The sequence below is a fragment of the Syngnathus scovelli genome, chromosome 20 (assembly GCF_024217435.2).
Source record: "Syngnathus scovelli strain Florida chromosome 20, RoL_Ssco_1.2, whole genome shotgun sequence".
NCBI lineage: Eukaryota > Metazoa > Chordata > Actinopteri > Syngnathiformes > Syngnathidae > Syngnathus > Syngnathus scovelli.
In genome coordinates, this window is record NC_090866.1 from 4465239 (window position 1) to 4485223 (window position 19985).

Genomic DNA, 19985 nt, shown 5'->3' on the forward strand with positions numbered 1-19985 from the left:
TAAAAACACAATCTTTATTTGATTCAACAGACTGTTAACGTGAAACAAATACGTACATCGGCTAATAATTCTTAAAATAATTTCACAACATGGACGAATAGCTTAACAGTCAATCAATATAGATTAGAAATATTGTGAGTAGCGTCATTTCTTTGAAATATTTTTGGGGGGAATGATGTACAAGTAGATGATTGTGTTTCAGCCTTTTTGTGTTCTGATTGCTTTTGAAGTGCATTTTCAGATGCTTCAGTGCTTGGATCCCCTGCTAATAATGTTCTGACCACCGATATTTTCGGAGGTTGGTCATGTGCTCCTGCAACAGGCCCATGGCGGGGAGAGGCACTGGCTCGGTCCGGTTCACCACCGTGTTGTACCGGCACTTCTTCAGGTGGTTTGACATGCTGGGGATGTCTGCGAAGCCCCATGACAGAACTGGGCTGAACGCCGTGCTGAACCGCCACACCTGCAGTCCCACAAAAACAAAAACTCAGCATTTCGTACACATTTTAAGTTCTTGGCTGAACTCACTTTGTGTTTAACCTGCCACGACGAACTCTTGTGACCGGCAGAGCGTTGCCTGCTCTCCCACTGCAGTTCCACGATACCTCTGGTGTGGAGTAGACCGGAGCACACCTCCCTCATGGTGTGCGACACCAAAGACAGTTGGCACAGGCTGAAGCCATCCAGGAAGCCAGCTATGTGCGACAGTATCTCCAAGGGTAGTTTACTGAACTGGTCCGACTGGGAATCGACCGAGAGTTTGGCCCCGAGATGAGGCTGCACCCCGAAGGACCTCAATAGCCTGTCATGGACCACCCTGGCCCCCGGGGATGTAGGGTAGAACCTCCGCTGGGAGAAGGTGCAGCCGTAAAAAGCCAGCGGGCAACGGTGCTCCATCCAGCCGTTAAGCCCAGCGTGAATGTCGCCGTGGACGTTGGTGAAGTGCGAAGAAAACTCATCGCGGCGGAAGGACTGAGCGCACACGAAGGGGAACATGTGTTGGTAGCGGGCGTTGCCTGGGACCGAGTAGTTGCTCGGGATGGCCTCCAGGGGTTCTTGAACGAGGCCCAGGCGGAGGACATGAAAGGGGCTGGGGCAGGAGATTTGCGGGGAGGCGTGGTCGCAGGCGGACGCCGAGGCCATATCGCCGACCCTCGTGTTGGTGACCAGCACGGCCGCCGGGAACGGGAACGTCTGAGTGCCCGAGTGGACCCGACCGCCTTCCAGGTGCAACGTACCTGAGATCCTTCTGTCCTCTCTGGACTCCTCCAGGCAGAAGATCAAGGCGGCTGTGATCAAGTCCATTTCTCCAAGTCCCGTGGGATCGTCCTCCTGTTCCAGATCCGAGGTGTCCGCCGCTTTGTCCTCGGTCTTGGTCTCCATGTGACTCTGGCCACAGGGGAGCATCTGATCTTCTGGGTTGTGGTATTCTAGAACCAGCCCTCTATCTTGTAGCGCCACCTGAGGCCTCAAAGGGGGCGTGGCCACCTCCTGAGCAACCAAGTCCTCCAGACATTCATTGATTAACAAGCTCATTTCTTTTTCTATAGATTCGTTTGTGGTTCGTCCGTTCTGAAACTGCATCGGTCCGTCGAGTCTGCTGGAATGCCAAGTGGCTTCTACTCCTACAACTGAGTCAGCACCACAAAGTAGGTTGGCTCTCTTACTCTGTGCCACCTTGTGCAAAGAAGTCTGAGAAGCAACCAAGTCCTCCAAGCAGCCATTTGTTGATGAACTAGTTTCTTCCATAGTCTCATTTTGAAGCTGCACTAGTTGGTCCAATCTGCTCACCAGCGTCGTTGCTTCTGCTCTCACACCTTCAACATGGCTATCAGATGAGTTTGCACTGCTAAGCAGCTCCAAAGTGCTGGCTAAGCTCCTCGCCGTCTCCAGAGAGGCCTCGTACAATTCAGGGTACTGCTCCACGTACAGTCCCTTAATACCGCCGGCAATCCGCTCCCTCGCCGTTCGCAACTCAGACGATCGCAGAGCCGTCACCCTGGCGAGCTTACTCGCAGGGTCGGGGGAGTCCCTCTTGATAGCGGGTGCAATGGCAATCAACCTGAGCGACTCCAGTAGAGTACACTGGTCCTGGAGGGCGAGGGCCATGTCGAGCTGCTCCGCTTCACCCATGCCGCGACTCAAGCACTCGTACGAAGAGTAGTCCGTGCAGCTGACCGGCCAGCGGTTCCACTCCATGGTGCAGCAGACCACCCCGGCCGGACACACCTCCAAATGCGCCGACATCTGGTTGCGCGCCACGGCAGCAGGGCAGCCGGATGCGCTGTTCAGGCACGGCACCCTCAGCAGCGGGCACAGGAGGTGGTGCTCCTCGGCTTTGCACGAGTGAAAGGCCACGCCGCATGCTAAAGTGCAGCCGCTGAGTTCGCAAGAAATGCCTGGCTGAGGTCTGACCGTGCATCTGAGGTTGAAACAGGACATGCAGTGAGCGTGCTCCTCAGCCATTTTGAGGACCTGTGGGACAAGCCAAACGTTACACCATTCGTTCATTCATTTTCGAATATTGTGCTGTCATTAAAGGAAAACTCCACACAGGAAGAAAAATGAAGCCACATTCATGATGCACGGCTCTGAAAGACAATCAACAACTTCAAAATAACTACTTTTCATCTTCCACATTTTTTCCATGTATGTAATTCATAAACCTGTGAGCCCACTAAGCCCTTGGAATAGGCACTTATCTGCACAAAACATTTTTTTTTCATTATGCTAAACTATAAAAGCCCTTTGTATATTTATGTAGGCTCTATTAAAAAAAACTTTTAAGTACAAAAGTTGAATGAGTACTTCAACTTTTTTTTAACTGCTTTTGCCATTGCAGCCAAGCTGCTGGACAGGACTTTGCATCACTTGAATTCAGCCACATAAATCCAAGTAACCATCCAACTTGTGCTGCCGGCCTGTTCAGTCTCAACTCCGTAATTGTTAAGATTACTTTACTTTAGCCGGGGGCTCCTTTTAACATAACAACTGCAAAGCTAACATTGGCTAACAACAATAACAGTGTCGGAAGTTTCACTAGCACCTCCTCTATAAATAAAACAAAACTACACGTACGAGCCAAGCGGGGAGCTTCTCACCTTTTTCTTTATAACACTGTGCGTTCGAATAGACAAGAATAAATGCTGCTGTGCGGGTAGTTTATGAAGGATGAACACGGTACGTATCGGTACCTCCACTTCCTCCTCACGACCCAGGCAGGTCATGTGATCGACGCTTTAGCCTAGCAGCTGATAGCCAGCAAAATCGTAAATACGGTCGTTACTATCGCGTTTATGCGAACTACATTCGACCGCAGATGCAAATCCGCGTGTTAGGGATAAATGACAACCGTGACAAATTCTTGTTAGAATATATTTGCGTTGTACGCTCGATATGGTCGCAACACTGACTGGCTCCGTCTACTACATACACGTCAACTGAGGCGCCATATTTGTCAAAGCATGAAGCCATTTGTTTCGAACAATGAGCCGGCATTGTGAAACGCAATGCTCTGTAAAGCACACGCGAGGTCAGTGTTGTGCCATATTTGCAGGCAAGCCTCCTTAAAAACAAAAAAAGAAGCCATTTGTATGGATTTGGCAACGCTGCTGCTTTTATGGACGAACATTGGGTGGCACAAACAGACCGCAGTCGCTGTCCTTGGTGCTGAAACACAGTTGACGCCCCCGAGTAGCTGTCGCTATTCAAACCCCTCAATTCAAACTTAGGACGCTCCACGTCAACCACCCTGTTTGTTGGTGACGTCATTCGTATTTCTGAATACGTGTGTGCGTGTGCGTGTGCGTGTGTGTGTGCGCGCGTGTGCGTGTGTGCGTGTGTGCGTGTGTGTGTGTGAGTGATTAGTATACGGCAGCCATCGTTTATGAAAAATTAAAAGAACAAACACGAGATAAAAGCAACAGAACTGCTGGAAGGGTTGCCTCTTGTCCGTCGCCGGAAGTAAAAATAAAACCTAAACATTGACGTAACTGTCACGTTAGAAAATTGTCGCCTTTTTCTTGCAGATATGCTAATGAGATGGGTGAGAGACCTCTGTGGAGAAAGAAGACAGAGAGATGGAGAGAGACAGCGAGATTGCGAAATAGCAAGGGAGGGTCGGAGAGTGTGATGTGTTAAAGAGAGACCGATGGATGGAGAGAGAGAGAGAGAAAGAGAGAGAGAGAGAGAGACGGACAGACAGAGAGAGAGGGAGTAACAGGGAGTAAGAGAGAGTTGAGAGAGAGACAGAGGGGGGCGCCATGGTGCAAGTGTGAAACTAGCGCGATGGTATAAAACTTTGGCGTGGTGAGAGAATGAGAGAGAGAGAGAGAGAGAGAGAGAGAGAGAGAGAGAGAGAGAGAGAGAGAGAGAGAGAGAGAGAGAGAGAGCTGCAGATGGTTAAAAGAGAGAGAGAGCTATGGTGTGAGAACGGAAGGGAGTGAGGGTGAGAGAGAGAGAGCGCGAGAAGACGAGCGCGCGAGAGCCACACGCGCTCTAGAAGACGAGCGAAGGAGGCACGCGGCATGTCTCGAGGATTCAGGTAAGTTTAGACGCCCTTTAGTCACATTTCAACCTAGACTGCATTCAGGTTACATGCACGCGGATGAAAGGGCCGCTTAGTGATAGACTACCGACGAGATGCGACGTGACAATTCCACGGACGTTCTTTTCCTGCTTGTGCTGTCCACAGTGCTGGAATGCGCCTTGAGGCTCAATGGAAGAGTCCACGCCTTCCATTCCAAATGCACGGCGCACAGTGTGACTTGTTTCATGCTTTATTCCAAACAACCTCGTGTCTGATAATGGTGAAAATCATCTTAGAATCTCGACTTAGACGCCTTTAATTATTAATGTAGGCTACAAGTTATCGAACCTGTGCAACTTTCTACTTCCTGTCTAGATGTGCGTACGTGAGGTGCTGGCGCGCCGTACGCAGGTGGCTGGGATAAACGGCGACGTGACCTCGGCTGCTATGTGCCCCCCCTCGGCACAGCCCCGCTAAAGATGGCCCCCCTCGCGCTGCTCCTACTCCCCGCCTTGCTGTCCCGCCTTCCCGCGCCTTGCCACGCTGCCGGCATCCACGAGCGGGCCGCCGTACCTCGCGGCATCTCCCGCTCGGTGGCCCGCATGGACGGCGACGTCATCATCGGCGCCCTCTTCTCCGTGCACCACCAGCCCTCGGCGGAGAAGGTGGCCGAACGCAAGTGCGGCGACGTCCGCGAGCAGTATGGCATCCAGCGGGTGGAGGCCATGTTCCACACACTGGACCGCATCAACGCCGACCACCAGCTGCTGCCCAACATCAGCCTGGGCTGCGAGATCCGGGACTCCTGCTGGCACTCTTCCGTGGCTCTGGAGCAGAGCATCGAGTTCATCCGTGACTCGCTCATTTCCATTCGCGATGACAAGGACGGCGGCTCCAAGTGGTGCGTGGATGGCCACTCCCACTCCAGCCAGCCGCCGCCTACCAAGAAGCCCATTGCCGGCGTGATCGGGCCGGGCTCCAGCTCAGTGGCCATCCAGGTGCAGAACCTGCTGCAGCTCTTCAACATCCCGCAGATCGCCTACTCGGCGACCAGCATCGACCTGAGCGACAAAACGCTCTTCAAGTACTTCCTGAGGGTGGTGCCCTCCGACGTGCTCCAAGCCCGAGCCATGCTGGACATTGTGCAGCGCTACAACTGGACCTACGTGTCTGCCGTGCACACCGAAGGTGAGCCCGTCCGTCCAGTGACTACAGGACTGATGTCACAAACCATACATTTCAAATCCAAACTCTAGAAATAATCCACATGGAGTCCTATACAAGGTCTTGATGTGATCAAGGTCCGGGAACTGTCAGATGCTCACACACACGTGACATTTTCCCTGGTCTCGTTTAGTGGCACACTACAACTAGCAGGTTAAACATACTCATTAAAGAACATTGTGTCATTTAACAAAACGAGACAATCATTTAAAAAAACATTTACGGGAAATAATCACAGTTCAGTTTTATGCCTGTCGTCAATAATGAAGGTTTTCTCTGGGAAATTATAAATGCAGCTTGGTTGCCGTGGCAACAGTCAAGGCTGGCTGTGAAAAATGCAAGCCAAGTACCTGCGCGGATGCTGATGTACTCGCCCGGGCTGTCCGCTAATGTGCCCGCCAGATAATCACCCGTAAATATTGCCATGTCGCCGTGGGAGGCTCATATGAGGCTACTGAAACCATCTTAAGAGCAAAAACCTCAACATTGTTTTTCATCCGCTGTATTTGTCCCGTTAATTTCGCCATGCGACGACACGCACGCTCAATTGGATACTTGCGTTTGTAATAATCCAGCGCTCCAGCTTTGTGGTCAATCCAGACACGGCAGTCCATGCGGATGTAGAAGATTTAAACGAACGGAAAAAAAAGATATAAAAACAGCTTTGCTGGGTTTCTTGATTGGAATGCGCTTGGTGCCACAGAGCAGCCACGGCCCGCCTTGCCTTTGATTACAGTGGCGAAAATCCCCGACACTCATTATCGCAGGATCAAGTTCGAGCTAACAACACTGAGCCGGAGGCCTTTTTAGAAGGTGGCGGGCATGTATTCATTCTAATTAGGGACGGGCGTTTCATTACATTTCCTTCATCAACTATCAGGAAGATTCATGGTGAATGGAAAATTACCACTGAAATTCACGCTATAAATGTTCCCAAAATCAACACAGGCCTAATGTGTTCTTGGTTTCCACAGGGAACTACGGCGAGAGCGGCATGGAGGCCTTCAAGGAGCTGGCCTCCCAGGAGGGCTTGTGCATCGCCCACTCGGACAAGATCTATAGCAACGCCGGCGAGAAGCAGTTTGACCGCCTCTTGAGGAAACTGCGTGAGAGGCTGCCCAAAGCGCGCGTGGTGGTGTGCTTCTGCGAGGGCATGACCGTCCGCAGCCTTCTCATGGCCATGCGACGGTTGGGAGTGTACGACGAGTTCCTTCTGATCGGCAGGTAACTTTTGCTGTAGATGACGGATGTGCTACTGATGCGCATCGCCAGGGCAACAAAGAAGGAACGGTGTAGGAATAGCAGCGGAAAGACATAATGTGGTGTTCCACAAGGGTCGATGTTTGGACCACTTATGTTAATGTTTTTTATGAACTTTTAAGTACAGTATTTTTGGGACAAATATTGCATAGCTTGTGACGACTTCATTTATAAGAACCTCTTTTTGAGAATATATCCAGAAGGAGGCGGATTGAAAAAGAAAATGGAGAGATGGATGCTGTTCTGTTTCTCCGTTTATGTTGTATGGCTAATATTTAATTCATTCCCGTATGTTTAAGTTGCTGGCATGGGGATGGCACTCATTCTTTTCCAATGCAGCTTTTAAATTATCCATAGTGAAGACTCTCTCGGGTTATGAGTTTCTTTTCCCGGATTTTTTTATTTTTATTTTTTTTTCCCCGCGTCCATCGGCGACGGGGTGGGAAAGTAGGTCTATAGTTTAGCTTTTTGTGGATGGTCTCCATGGATGCCGATATGCGCGCTTCTGGGTCACAGGAAAAGAGGCGGTCTGAGCCATTTCACATGATAAGCTGTGTGCTCTTCTGGTTCTCCAGTTTCTCGTTTGCTCATAAACAAAATGGACGCCATACCCGCCAAGTTGGCTGCTGTGATCATATCTCAGGAGCTTGTGGTCACAAAGCGGTTACGACCCGAGTTGAGGAGAAAAAAATGGTCCTCCTTTTTTATTGCCGGTGGGACACAACCTGGTGATCCGGAAAGGGGGATCCTTCCATCTGTGGTCCCTTCTCAAGGTTTCTCATTTTCCCCTGGCAGGGGTTTTGAGTTTTTCCTTGCCCTTTTGTGAGCTTAAGATCAGGGGATGCTTTGAGAATAATTGGCAATTTTTGGCTATGTAAAGCCCTTTGAGACTGTTTGTGATTTAGGGCTATACAAATAAACTTGACTTGACTTGACACATTCAAATTTTGCCTGAGCAAAAAAGAAGCAGGCTGTCGAATACGCTTTGTAAAAATGTTTTTTGGAGAACTTTTGTTTTGGCCGCCGGGCGCCAGGCTGCTCTTCAGACGAGAGCCAGGTGTGCCAGGTGCTCGACCCACACGCTTTGGCCCCCCGACCTGCAGACTGCTCTTAGCACCACACTTTGCGTCCACTTTCCTCCTGAGTATCTCTTGTCTTTTTTCACACAACAGTTTGGCTCTGTGATTTAAAATAATAAACAGTATAGTTGGTTTGGCCAACTCGTGGTTAGCGCTCATAGTTTTTTGTAATCAGATTTTCTGGATGGATTCATCACAAAAATGAAGTTCTGCTGTATGATGGAGGTTCATTTCAGATCACAACAATACATCTGACATCTGTGCTATGTTGAAGGACGCGCTTGCAGTTGATGTGATAAATGATGCTGAATGAACACCTGCTTGGCTCATTACAGTTATAATAGTAGTTCCCACCCCCCAGCAGCATAAAAGCCTCTGGGCCATTGAATTTCTGTAACCGGAGTGATGACATGCTTTCCATATCCTGACACTCTAATTGGCAGGGCACACATGGCCATTGACCTTCCTTACATAACGTAATAGAACAGACTGGCAAAGAAGAACCTTGTATAACAACTTGTGTCTTTTGTGTTCTTTTTGCGTTCTTTCATTTTTTTCTGTCGGTGTTTATGTATAGCATAGCAAATCACCTATAGCGAACACTGGTAATTGTATTTAATTTGTATTATTTATTTATTTAATTCCATTTATTTATTTAATTCCCTTTATTTTCTGTCTTTTTAATTTTTGTAAGCACGTACTAGCCGTTTTCCACTAAACCTTGGCCACATAGTTTTACAATATACTCTACATGTCAAGTCAAGTTTATTTGTATAGCCCTAAATCACAGCAGCCTCAAAGGGCTTCACATAGACAAACAAATTGACAATTATTCTCAAAGCATCCCCTGATCTTAAGCTCCCAAAAGGGCAAGGAAAAACAACAACAAAAAACTACCAGGGGAAAAATGAGAAACCTTGAGAAGGGACCACAGATGGAATGATCCCCCTTTCAGGATCACCAGGCTGCAAATACATTAGTCACAATTGTCTGGCATTACGGTAGAAAGCTAGCGGTGTTCCACAGGGCTCAATACTAAGTCCACTTTACACAAAGATTGGCTAGATTTTTCTGTATCAAAAATCTGTCATCGTTTTAGCGATTTAGTTGACCCACAGGCAGAAAAACCAACTCAGATGTCCAGAATGAGTGAAGAGTGTTTATTGGAGGAAATGCGGTGGAGGTAGAGCGGGATGATCGGAGCCAGGAGCACGGAGCGGGAGCAGCAATGGCGGAGCGTGTGGAGTCCAGCCAGAACGGGGTGGATCTTGGCGGTGATTGGTGGACGTAATCTACAAGCAGGATGCACAAGACTTGGTCAGAGAATTCAACATGGTTGTGGCGGAGATCTTACTGCGGACCAGAGGATCTGAAGAACGTGGCGTCGAAGAGCAAGGCGAGAACTATGAGGGAGGAGCGAGAGGCACAATTGTGGAGAAGATCACACTGAAGGGACACTCAGGCGACGAGCAGTTGACAGCATGCTCCTTAAGAGCTCTCCTTTAACGAGCATGATGAGTCGCACCTGGGCCCTATGCACTCTGCCGCTCTACTCACAATTGCTCCCTGTGGACAAAAGAAGTATGCCACCCCGGACCCTGACAAAATCAGTTTTACCATACTGTCTGTTTTTAGTATAACTTTTTATTTAGCAGTTTGTACTGTGCTGTTTTTCCTTTGTGTGTGTGTGTGTGTGTGTTTTTTAACTGCAGGATTAACACTAAATATCCCACATAGTTTGGCGCTCGCTAATGTGCGATGAGTCCTTCCTCCCCGCGCACTATTCTTAAATATTCATTTGCTACCTACTCAATTATCTCAGCACATTGGCAAGCAACACCAGACACTTTTTTCTCTCCCTGCTCGGCCTCCGAAAGAGCCGATCAGCATCCGTTGTCTTTTCTCGTCATCCCTCTGGCTCGTTCTTCTGAGTGGCGGCGTAGTGTCAAACCCGGTCGCCGCTTTCCCTTCTAATGCCCGCTCCGAGGCGCTTATTATCATTTGCATAAGCTGCTTTTCCACATGTAACACTAATTTGAGCGCACATGAGATCACTTTCCAAACCATTCTTCTTGGAATTTTCTTGTTGTACCTCTTTAGCCTTCCCGTTCCATAACCATTATTTTCTTAGCATTCTTTTATTTTGTGTACACTAGAATAAAAGCTGCTTTCTGAGCTGTGTTGGCGGCGCCGTCGCCATGGCGATGTTGTTTAGGCTCATGACAGAGGGTTGGTGGGTTCGTCTGGCGGCGGATCTGTCACTCAGTCTGTCAGCAGTGCCACGAAAATATGGCCGATGTGTGGGAAACAAAAACAAACTTAAGGACTCAATGGCAGCCGTTCGGAAGTACGTCGCTGACATGATCCTGCTGTCTGAATAGTTACGACACGCTGAATTAACAATAGTGAGGATATCACCATCACCCTCTCGAGCCCTCGACGCCTCGTTTTAAAATAGCGCCACGCTAATGTGCGGTTGTTACATTTCCTCAAACTGCAGCACAAATAAATGTCAAATCAAAATACCCCTTTGCTAACAAAAACAGCAGGTTCAGAGGCCTATAAGCAGACTTCTAAATTAATTCAAGCACAAAGACTTGCCCTTAGCTCAAATTGTATTAGCATTTATGTAATTAAAGGCCTTGCCCCGAATAAATTTTTGCCCCAGCGCTATCCTCAGTTGACATTTAAAAAAAACTTTTTCCATTAACTACCTGAACTTTTATCTTAACTCTTACGTATGGTAGGGTTAGGGTTTTAAACTAGGGTTTCATACTAGGGTTAGGGTTTCAAAATATAGGGTTTAAAGCTAGGAGTGCCATCCACGACTCCTCCTCCCATCCCTCCCTTCCTCACCAAATACTCGTTTTAAACTAACTCATCCTATTGGTCCTCCAGGGGCATAGAGTGTATGTGATTAAATGTCTTCCCTGTCAATTAATTCATGGCTTCATAAATATACAAACGTGCACCCCGACTGAAAGTAGACCGAGAGCCGGGAAGCTGTGTCATGAATGGAATGATTTTCCTTCCACTTGTGGTCACAATAAGGAACCTTCAAATCCAAGAAGCTCGCTTCTTTGGAAAGAGTGATAGGGGCCATTACAGCGTCATTGTAAATGTCTCCGAGCGCACTTAATGGCTTCACAATCCGTGCTCGCCAAGCCTCGGTGGAGACGACGCTTATTTATCACGCTAGTCCAGCCCATCGATCGCATTGATAAGTAGGGACAGTAAACGGACTGGATCATTTTCACTCTCAGACTTGCCAAAGGTACTCGCAGATTGTACTTCGCTCCAATCGACTTAGAAAGTTGCTCATCAGGAATTTCCGAATCATATTATAGCGTAATGGGCCCCTTGATATTGCGGTTTGGTAAAATTAGTTTTTGTCGCACAATAGATACCCCCCCCCCCCATGGTGGTCCGAAAAGAAGTGATGAGTTTCTGCTTCCGCGCCACATAGAGTTCAGAACCATCCTCAGAGAGCAAAGTGAGAAGATGTATTTTTTTTTCTTTTTTGCCAGGGAACACATTCATGTCTCCAGTGCCTCGTGAATTATTTGTGCAATGCAGACTCGCTCCCCCCCTCCCCTCACTGTTTCTCCAGTGCTCCTAAAAAAAGCAATCTCCAATCACGCTCCATCAATCGGCTCGTATCGTCTCGCATTTGACTGTGTTTCTTCTCTCCTTTGATGGACGCTAATTATGGCTAGGAAGGTCTAACCTATACAAAACACACACACACACACACCACACACGCACACACACACACACACACACACACACACACACACACACACACACACACGTGTGTGTCAGATAATTGCTTCCACTGTGAGTCATCTCTAATTGGCGTGCAGATGTCAGCGGTCGGCGCAGGTACGTATTAAGGCCGCGTCCCACCACGGCTGAGGAAGAACGAGCAGAGTTCGGAGTCCTTGTTTGTCTTTTGTTCACCAGTGTCCTCTGTTTTTCTTAAGCGCATGTCCAAACGAGCTTGTTAGTTTGGCTCCAGGACTGGAAAGCCGACAGTCACACCGGTGACCGCGCTCTTGTCTATTTTTGAATTGATGTCTTTTGTTCAGCCGTATCCTCTGTTTTTCTTAAGTGCATGTCCAAACGAGCTTGTTAGTTTTCCTCCAGGACTGGAAAGCCGACAGTCACACCGGCGGCCGCGCTCTTGTCTATTTTTGAATTGACAGTTGCCGCTCTTCAATTCGAGGTAATCCCGATGGAGTTGTGGGTTTTTTTTTGTTTTTTTATAAATAAAAAAATAATAATTTGGACGGGGTTACAAGGAGGGTGCTTTGAATACTTGCAGCGTTTTAGAACGCCTCGTTGTTGTCATGGAAATGCCCAGCGACCGTCTGCTGGGATATATTCCAGCTATCAGTGGCTTGAAGTGCTGATGTTTTTTATTTTTTAACAAAAGTGCCTTTGTCTTAAGATCATCCATCCATCCATCCATCCATCCATCCATCCATCCATCCATCCATCCATCCATCCATCCATCCATCCATCCATCCATCCATCCATCCATCCATCCATCCATCCATCCATCCATCCATCCATATGTCAATCCGTCCATCTAACATGTGAGCTGCAGCTGGTGTTCATCCCAGTTGACATTGGGCCAGAAATGAGGTACAGGTTTCATCGTTTGCTTCCATTTTTTTTTTCCAAGTGGGGTTTTACAGAATCATTAATGTGCTGGCTCAACACCTCGCTCTGTCTCAACGCAGCGACGGGTGGGCCGACCGCGACGAGGTGGTGGAAGGCTTCGAGCAGGAAGCCAAGGGAGGCATCACCATGAAGTTGCAGTCAGCCGTGGTCACGACCTTCGACGACTACTACCTGAAACTCCGTCTGGACACCAACACCAGGAACCCTTGGTTTGCCGAGTTCTGGCAGTACCGCTTCCAGTGTCGTCTGCCCGGACATCCTCAGGAGAACAAGAACTACAAGAAAGTCTGTGCCGGTGAGTGGAAGCCATTTTGCGTTCTTCTTGTATCAACCCAATCCCAAAAAAAAAAATCTGTTTATTTTTCTCTCTTGCTCCAAAAAGGTGACCACGGTAAATGTTGGTATTTTTCTCAAATCTTATCAAATTGATTTCATGGAGCAAAACCTTCATGTACTTTCTTGTTTATATTTTTAGACCTTCAAGGTGGTAAGTACATTATTTCACACACTTGTGGTCTTCACTCTGTGAGCACTCAAGTTTGACTGATGCGTGGACACAAAAGACACAATTTTATCACACTGAAATCATTTTGCATGGGGACACAAAAGACAACCACAATTTTTTTTTTTTTTTTTTTGCATATTCACAGCATATTTCTTCTCAATACCAAAGAGGCACGTCCCCACTATATTTTATTTCAAAACAATCCCAAAGCATCTGAACGCTCCATCTCGTCTTTAAACAGGAAATGAGAGCCTGCATGAAAACTACGTCCAGGACAGCAAAATGGGCTTTGTCATCAACGCCATCTACGCCATGGCGCACGGTCTCCACGACATGCATCGGGAGATGTGCCCGGGCCAGACTGGGCTGTGCGAGGCCATGGACCCCATCGACGGCAGCAAACTTCTTGACTACCTGCTCAAGACCTCCTTCAGGGGCGTCTCCGGGGAGGACATCTACTTTGACCAGAACGGAGACACCCCCGGACGGTAAATCATCAGAGCGTTAAATGGACCCTGGTATTTATTACGCTCGTATAGAAAATATTGAGCAAGGGAATGATGTAATCGGTTTGGACTGGAACAGATACGGCGCATCGTCCACTTTCATTTGGCTTTAGTCGAACGGATAGCGTTTGACAGTCAAAAGGCTCCAGCGTATCATTCTTTTGTCAGCTGGAGGTTAAAATGAGCCGCCGTCCGCCAGTTTCTCACGTGGCTTCAGAAAGTGAAATTAAAAATTCGGCTAACCTGGTATTGTGGACCTTCCAGGTACGACATTATGAATCTGCAGAACGTGGAGGATGGCCGCTACAATTACATCAACGTGGGCTCCTGGCACGAAGGCGTCCTGAGTATCGACGACAACAAGCTATGGATGAACAGCAGTGATATGGTGCGCTCAGTGTGCAGTGACCCCTGCTCCAAAGGTCAAATCAAGGTATGGAGCTATGAATTTTTTTTATTTTAAATTAACTTCGTTTCTCATCCGTACATAATCCTCCACCCGTGTTTCAATTGGCACCTTTGTCACTGCTTGATGCTTTTTATTTATTTATTTATTTATTTTTTTTGGGCAGTAGTGAGTCATCGCTTTTGTTCTCTTTGGTAATCATCCAAAGCCTCCTTGGCTGTTAAAGTGACACTGCTTGTTTCTCTTTGTCCAAGGACACGCTTGCCCATTTGTTGGGTAGTTGGTGTCACGCCAATCTGTTTCCTCAAATAGAAAGCTAATAATTTTCCAGTTGAATAAACAACACTGGAATATATACTCAAACTAAAACTAAACTCAATATGGCTCCATCTGCTGCTGTAGCCGTTCTATTCGAAGAATCATCTTTATTTAAACACTCGCGTCCTTTTCTAGTTTTGGGACATGCCCTGATTTTGCTCATCTGGAGCTGATTGTTTTGAGTGAAATTTACACTAAGTTACCCTGAGGGAGGATGCATCCTCTCCTCATTTTGTATCCTGACCCACTTATCACCCTGCTTTCCATATCACAGCACTGCTGCTAACAGCCGGCGCGGGTGCCGAATCCCCCCCCCCCCAAAAAAAGCAGACGTCCTTGTCCTATAAACGGCGATGCAAAATTCGTCAAGTTGATGAATTGGGACGAGGTGACGCGAGCGGCTCGTTTGTGTACTCGCAGGTGATCAGGAAGGGCGAAGTGAGCTGCTGCTGGATCTGCACCACGTGTAAGGAGAATGAGATCGTCCTAGATGAGTTCACCTGCAAGGCTTGCGATCTGGGATGGTGGCCTGCAGACGACTTGGCGGGTAAAAAGATGCGAAACCGCGACTTAGCTCCAATTTTGGGGTTGGAGACACCTCATAACCGGCCCGTTTTGCTTTCCAGGCTGCCAACCGTTGCCTCTGAAGTATCTGGACTGGGCTGATGTGGAATCCATGGTGGCGGTGGCGTTCTCCTGTGTGGGCATCCTCATCACCTCCTTCGTCACCTTCATCTTCATCCAGTACCGCGACACCCCTGTGGTGAAATCCTCCAGCCGAGAGCTGTGCTACATCATCCTGGCGGGCATCTTCTTGGGTTACATCTGCCCCTTCACCCTGATCGCCCGGCCCACTGTCGCCTCCTGCTACCTGCAGCGCCTCCTGGTGGGCCTGTCGTCGGCCATGTGTTACTCGGCGCTGGTGACCAAGACCAACCGCATCGCTCGCATCCTGGCGGGCAGCAAGAAGAAGATCTGCACCCGCAAGCCGCGTTTCATGAGCGCCTGGGCGCAGGTCATCATCGCCTTCATGTTGATCAGCGTCCAGCTCACCCTGGAGATCACCCTCATCATCCTGGAACCGCCCGAACCGGTCAAGTCGTATCCCAGTATCCGTGAGGTCTACCTTATCTGCAATACCAGCAACTTGGGCATGGTGGCGCCGTTGGGCTACAATGGCCTGCTCATCATGAGCTGCACCTACTACGCCTTCAAGACGCGCAACGTGCCGGCCAATTTCAACGAGGCCAAATACATCGCCTTCACCATGTACACCACCTGCATCATCTGGCTGGCTTTCGTGCCCATCTACTTTGGTTCCAACTACAAAATCATCACCACCTCCTTCTCGGTCAGCCTCAGCGTCACTGTGGCGCTGGGCTGCATGTTCACGCCCAAGATGTACATTATCATCGCCAAGCCCGAGAGGAACGTCCGAAGCGCCTTCACCACATCCGACGTGGTGCGAATGCACGTCGGGGACGGCAAGTCGGCCGCGGCATGCGGGACGAACAGCTTCTTCAACATATTCCGCAGGAAGAAGGCCGTATCTGGCAACGCTAAGTGAGTACGCTCTTGAGTTGTTATTCCAAGTACAGTGGTGCCTTGAGATCTTTTTTTGTTTATGAAGTAGGGCTGGAACGGATTAATAGCATTTGTATTCATTTCAATGTGAAAAGATGATTTGTGTTGCGTCTGGTTTCGGAATGTCTCAAGGCGCCAGCGTCACGATGAACACTCAAATATACGTTATATTTTTGCCTTCCTAAATGCATCCTTTGAGCGTTCATGATTCCAAATTGTCTACTGGACTCTCCAGTGTTGTTCTATGCTAATCAAAATTTTAGGAGAAACAAGCTAATCGATAAGACATTGATGCTAAGTTTAGCTGGATTTGAACTCTGATGTTTTTAAAGGATTTACAGTAATACAAATTGCTCATGTCAACTAGAGATTTAGATGGCTTAAGATTCATTCTCTTGAGATTTACAGCAGTGACACAAGGATACTTTTGTGAAGTAAGGAGTTGGGCGGAGTTAACGTTTCCATGTTGTCTCGTACCTCGGCTGCTGCAGTATGCCGTCCTCCTCTAACGCTCCTAAATAAGCAGCCTGTCGGCAAATGTCCATGTGTCTCACCTTCTGAGCGCTGCACTGGCGGCTGTGTCATAGCTATTTTCTACCAGCTAGTTAGCTTGTTAGCTAGTGGAAACCTAGCAAAGAACTAATGCTGGACATTTTGCTTTGGCGTTGGGCTTTTGTGATGTTTTTCACAACCCTGACTTAAGAAACGAATCAAGCACTGCCCTTGCAATAAAGTTGGAGACTAAGTAAGGGCCCACTAAGTATCATCCCGTTGGCTGCACGTGGCCCCCGTGCCACATGTTTGAGTCCCATGGTCTGGCGGGACACAATGACTTCACAACATGCGAGAAGTTGGCATATTGTGATGTGGCCCGACAAGAAGGAGACAGCGCCCCCTGGTGCTTCCCATGGACCACAAATGAAGCTCATATTTTACTTATCACAGCATGAACGACCCTGACTGACTAATCACAGCGTGCGTGTCACCTTCCAACATTTGTGCACTAACTCCCTCCGAGGCAGCACTAGTCGACAGTGCATCCATTTTAGCGGACTCATTAAGTGCGTGTGTCATTGCTCTTTCCATTTTCAATTGGTAATTAGAAAAACTAAACAAATGTTTATTTATCTTATCACAGATTTTAATGTTTCAGGTTTTTTTAGGCTCTGATTAAATTGAAACGGCATTTCTGAATGAACTTTAAATGCACTATGAATGTAATCGTTGAGTTGTGTATCTTGAGATGAAAACTAAAATGAATCAGTCACCTTTTCACTTATAGATTTTCTATTACCAATTAAAAGAAAGAACAAAAATCGAATTCATCTCATGAGTACAGAAGTTGACAACGGGGTGATCATAATGCTGTGCGCAAACATTATGAATCACGGAAGCTAGCAAATGTCAGTCATGTTGTTTTGTTGCTTTTCTGGAGCGGCCGCCTTGTTTCCCCTCCCCGAGATGGTAACTTGAGTCTTTGTCTCGTTTGTAGTTCTAACGGCAAGTCTGTGTCATGGTCTGAATCAGGTGCAAGACACCCTCCGAGCGGGGGCAATGTGTGGCACAGACTGTCTGTGCATGTGAGGAAACAGGAAGCCGGCTTGAATCAGACGGCGGTCATCCGACCCCTAACTAACACCCCCGACCCCCACAGTTGTCAGCCCCCCACCGCCTGCGACCTTGGCACAGACCCCCGCCCGCCCCTGCGCGAGCCGCCGCCGTCTGCCCCGCCCGGCGACAACAAGCACCACCCCAGTCACGCTCCCTTAGTGGAAACGCACCGCTCACATGCCCCAGTCCCCCCCGCCGGCGATTCCTTGATCTTCACGGAGCTCCCCTTGGTGACGCCCCTCCAGGAAGGGGCCCCCCTAGATGAGCGGCTGGACCTTTTGCACGATTACATGTATGATGCCAAGCAGGAGGGGGCAGAGGGGCACAAGCTGGCCCTGGACGACACCCCGGCCCTGTCCCCGCCGTCCCCTTTCAGAGACTCGGTGTGTTCCGAGGATTCCGCTCCGGGGTCCCTCTCCATGGAGTCTATTCTGGGAGGGGCCCACTACACAGCCCAAGCCCTCCGAGACTTTGCACACAGCTCCTCGACACTGTGAGAGCAAAAAAAAAAATGGTGCACATTTGGCAAGCTTTGACTACTCCTACTTCTTTGTTTATTACCACCGCCATTTTGCTTGCTTGTGTTTTGTCATTAGGTGTACATTAAAAACACACATAGAAGAACATGGCTGTGTTCGGAATCACTTTGTAGTGCACTAAACAAGTAGTTCTGTACCTCAAACACACAGTATACAGTGCTTAAAAGTTAAATGCAACTGAACTGTACTTGGGCAGTTATTATTTACTATATATACTGACATGATTACGGAGTGAATGAATGAATGAACGAATGAATGAATGAATGAATGAATGAATGAATGAATGAATGAATGAATGAATGAATGAATGAATGAATGATTCCAAACACAGCCCATGTCTGAAGGGATGTTAGCAAACAACAACAGTGCCAAAACTCTTCAACTCGTCATGCCAAATTCCCGTAAGGTACTGTGCAAAAGTATTGGGTCACCTCCCCCAAGATGCATGATAGTTTGAAGACGCCCCAATGATGCCACTTTTTTTTTCACACGTGAGACGTCCATTTAAGGTGTGGCTTTTATTTATCCACATGGACAAGAAATTAACATTATCTCAACTAGCGGTGACCTCAGACTTTTGCACCCTACTGTAAATATAGTCAATCATTGCTAAACAATGATGATTAATTTTATTAATTAAATTAATGATGAGTAACCTACACTACAAAAAAAGCTTAAATAAGCACAAGACAGTCCAAATGTGCATTTTATTTTGCCTTTTTTTAATTCACTTTAGCCATCACATCCGACCTCATTTAAATATACCAAGAACTGATTTTTTTTAAAGAAGTGCAGTAAGCTACTTGTTTTTCTGCGTCTTGCAAGGTGTGATTGGCGTCAAGACAACCTCGAGCCTCTTTCTGTGCGCTGTAGGTGGACATAAGACGTGCCAATGCGGATTGTTACAGCGTAATTTGGCTTTCGACACGTGGCTATATTTTTCTTTTCAGCTGTGTTGTCGTAAGAAGGCAAAAAAAAAAACATACACACTAACACAGTACTCGTATTTGTAATACTTGTTTTTTTCCACACAGGTGGTATGTTTGTAATACAGATACATGTTTCTATATTTAGAATGTCCATAGTCTTAAACAAAAAAGAAATCAAAGTTTATACCATTGCTTTTTGAACTTTTAAGCTAACTTGTATACTTTGAGTAAAAGTACCTGCAATGACTAGTTGCTTCTTGTAATAAGATATTTATTCCCACCTTAAGTTTCTTCTACTTTTATCAATAAGAATGCGCATTAATTATAAGATTATACAGTACATGGTGCCAGTGTATTGTATTTCCAAATGTTTTCAAGTTTATGCTAGTGATGGTTTTAATGTTGAAAAAGGAGAAACAGGGTATAGCACCGTGTTGAACAACGCTCGGATGAGCTAGGCCTTTATGTTTTGGACACGTTGGATAAGGTTGTACAATAATAAAAAAACGTTTCTATGGAAAACTAATCGGACATTTTATTTAATATTTGCTGCATGTATGTATTGAGGGCTGCAACGAAACATTTACACGAGTAATGAGCGATATTCATTTAACATATTTTATATTTTTGTCACCTTATAGTTAACATTTACTCTTTCAAACAATACTACAACATCTGAGCGCCGCCGCTTTATTTTGATGAACGCCCGTCAGGTCAAATTATTAGGAACAGCTCTGATGCAATGCGCAATAACTGTGTCTTGAAAACCTCAAAAGTGACTGGTATTGTGTTTGTAAATTCATATTTTTG

At 47.3% G+C, this 19985-nt stretch overlaps 2 protein-coding genes and 1 long non-coding RNA gene across 4 annotated transcripts; 1 reads left to right on the plus strand and 2 right to left on the minus strand.

Moving 5' to 3' along the window:
* LOC125990037 (F-box only protein 30-like) lies at positions 1–3480 on the minus strand. The gene is made up of 3 exons (XM_049756642.2): positions 3102–3480; positions 529–2475; positions 1–463 (listed from the first exon to the last, which is right to left on the minus strand). Exons 1-3 carry the CDS (start codon positions 3225–3227, stop codon positions 266–268), a joined length of 2271 nt encoding a protein of 756 aa, XP_049612599.1. The 5' UTR covers positions 3228–3480; the 3' UTR covers positions 1–265.
* On the plus strand, positions 3064–19701 carry grm1a (glutamate receptor, metabotropic 1a). 2 transcript variants are annotated; one of them, XM_049756637.1, is made up of 10 exons: positions 3064–3180; positions 4029–4543; positions 4904–5716; positions 6727–6976; positions 12837–13072; positions 13524–13770; positions 14053–14221; positions 14933–15059; positions 15139–16075; positions 17589–19701. In XM_049756637.1, the coding sequence occupies exons 3-10, from the start codon at positions 5008–5010 to the stop codon at positions 18202–18204; spliced, it is 3291 nt and encodes a 1096-aa protein (XP_049612594.1). In that variant the 5' UTR covers positions 3064–3180; positions 4029–4543; positions 4904–5007; the 3' UTR covers positions 18205–19701. The 2 variants fall into 2 exon arrangements, with proteins under 2 accessions (XP_049612594.1, XP_049612595.1); XM_049756638.2 differs by having other exon boundaries at positions 17624–17883.
* On the minus strand, positions 9231–9611 carry LOC137839780 (uncharacterized). The gene is made up of 2 exons (XR_011085994.1): positions 9453–9611; positions 9231–9383 (listed from the first exon to the last, which is right to left on the minus strand). It is a non-coding gene; the product is annotated as an uncharacterized lncRNA (long non-coding RNA).
* Positions 19702–19985: the final 284 nt, after the last annotated feature.

What these genes read in the sequence shown, in the direction of transcription:
- LOC125990037 (XM_049756642.2), bottom strand. Translation starts at nt 3,227, where the DNA reads ATGACCTGCCTGGGTCGTGAGGAGGAAGTGGAGGTACCGATACGTACC. An exon ending in ACAGTGTTATAAAGAAAAAG is followed by an intron (nt 2,476 to 3,101) that starts GTGAGAAGCTCC and finishes CTTGTCCCACAG; the next exon opens with GTCCTCAAAATGGCTGAGGA. An exon ending in CGTGGCAGGTTAAACACAAA is followed by an intron (nt 464 to 528) that starts GTGAGTTCAGCC and finishes GTGGGACTGCAG; the next exon opens with GTGTGGCGGTTCAGCACGGC.
- grm1a (XM_049756637.1), top strand. Translation starts at nt 5,008, where the DNA reads ATGGCCCCCCTCGCGCTGCTCCTACTCCCCGCCTTGCTGTCCCGCCTT. An exon ending in GTCTGCCGTGCACACCGAAG is followed by an intron (nt 5,717 to 6,726) that starts GTGAGCCCGTCC and finishes TGGTTTCCACAG; the next exon opens with GGAACTACGGCGAGAGCGGC. An exon ending in GAGTTCCTTCTGATCGGCAG is followed by an intron (nt 6,977 to 12,836) that starts GTAACTTTTGCT and finishes GTCTCAACGCAG; the next exon opens with CGACGGGTGGGCCGACCGCG.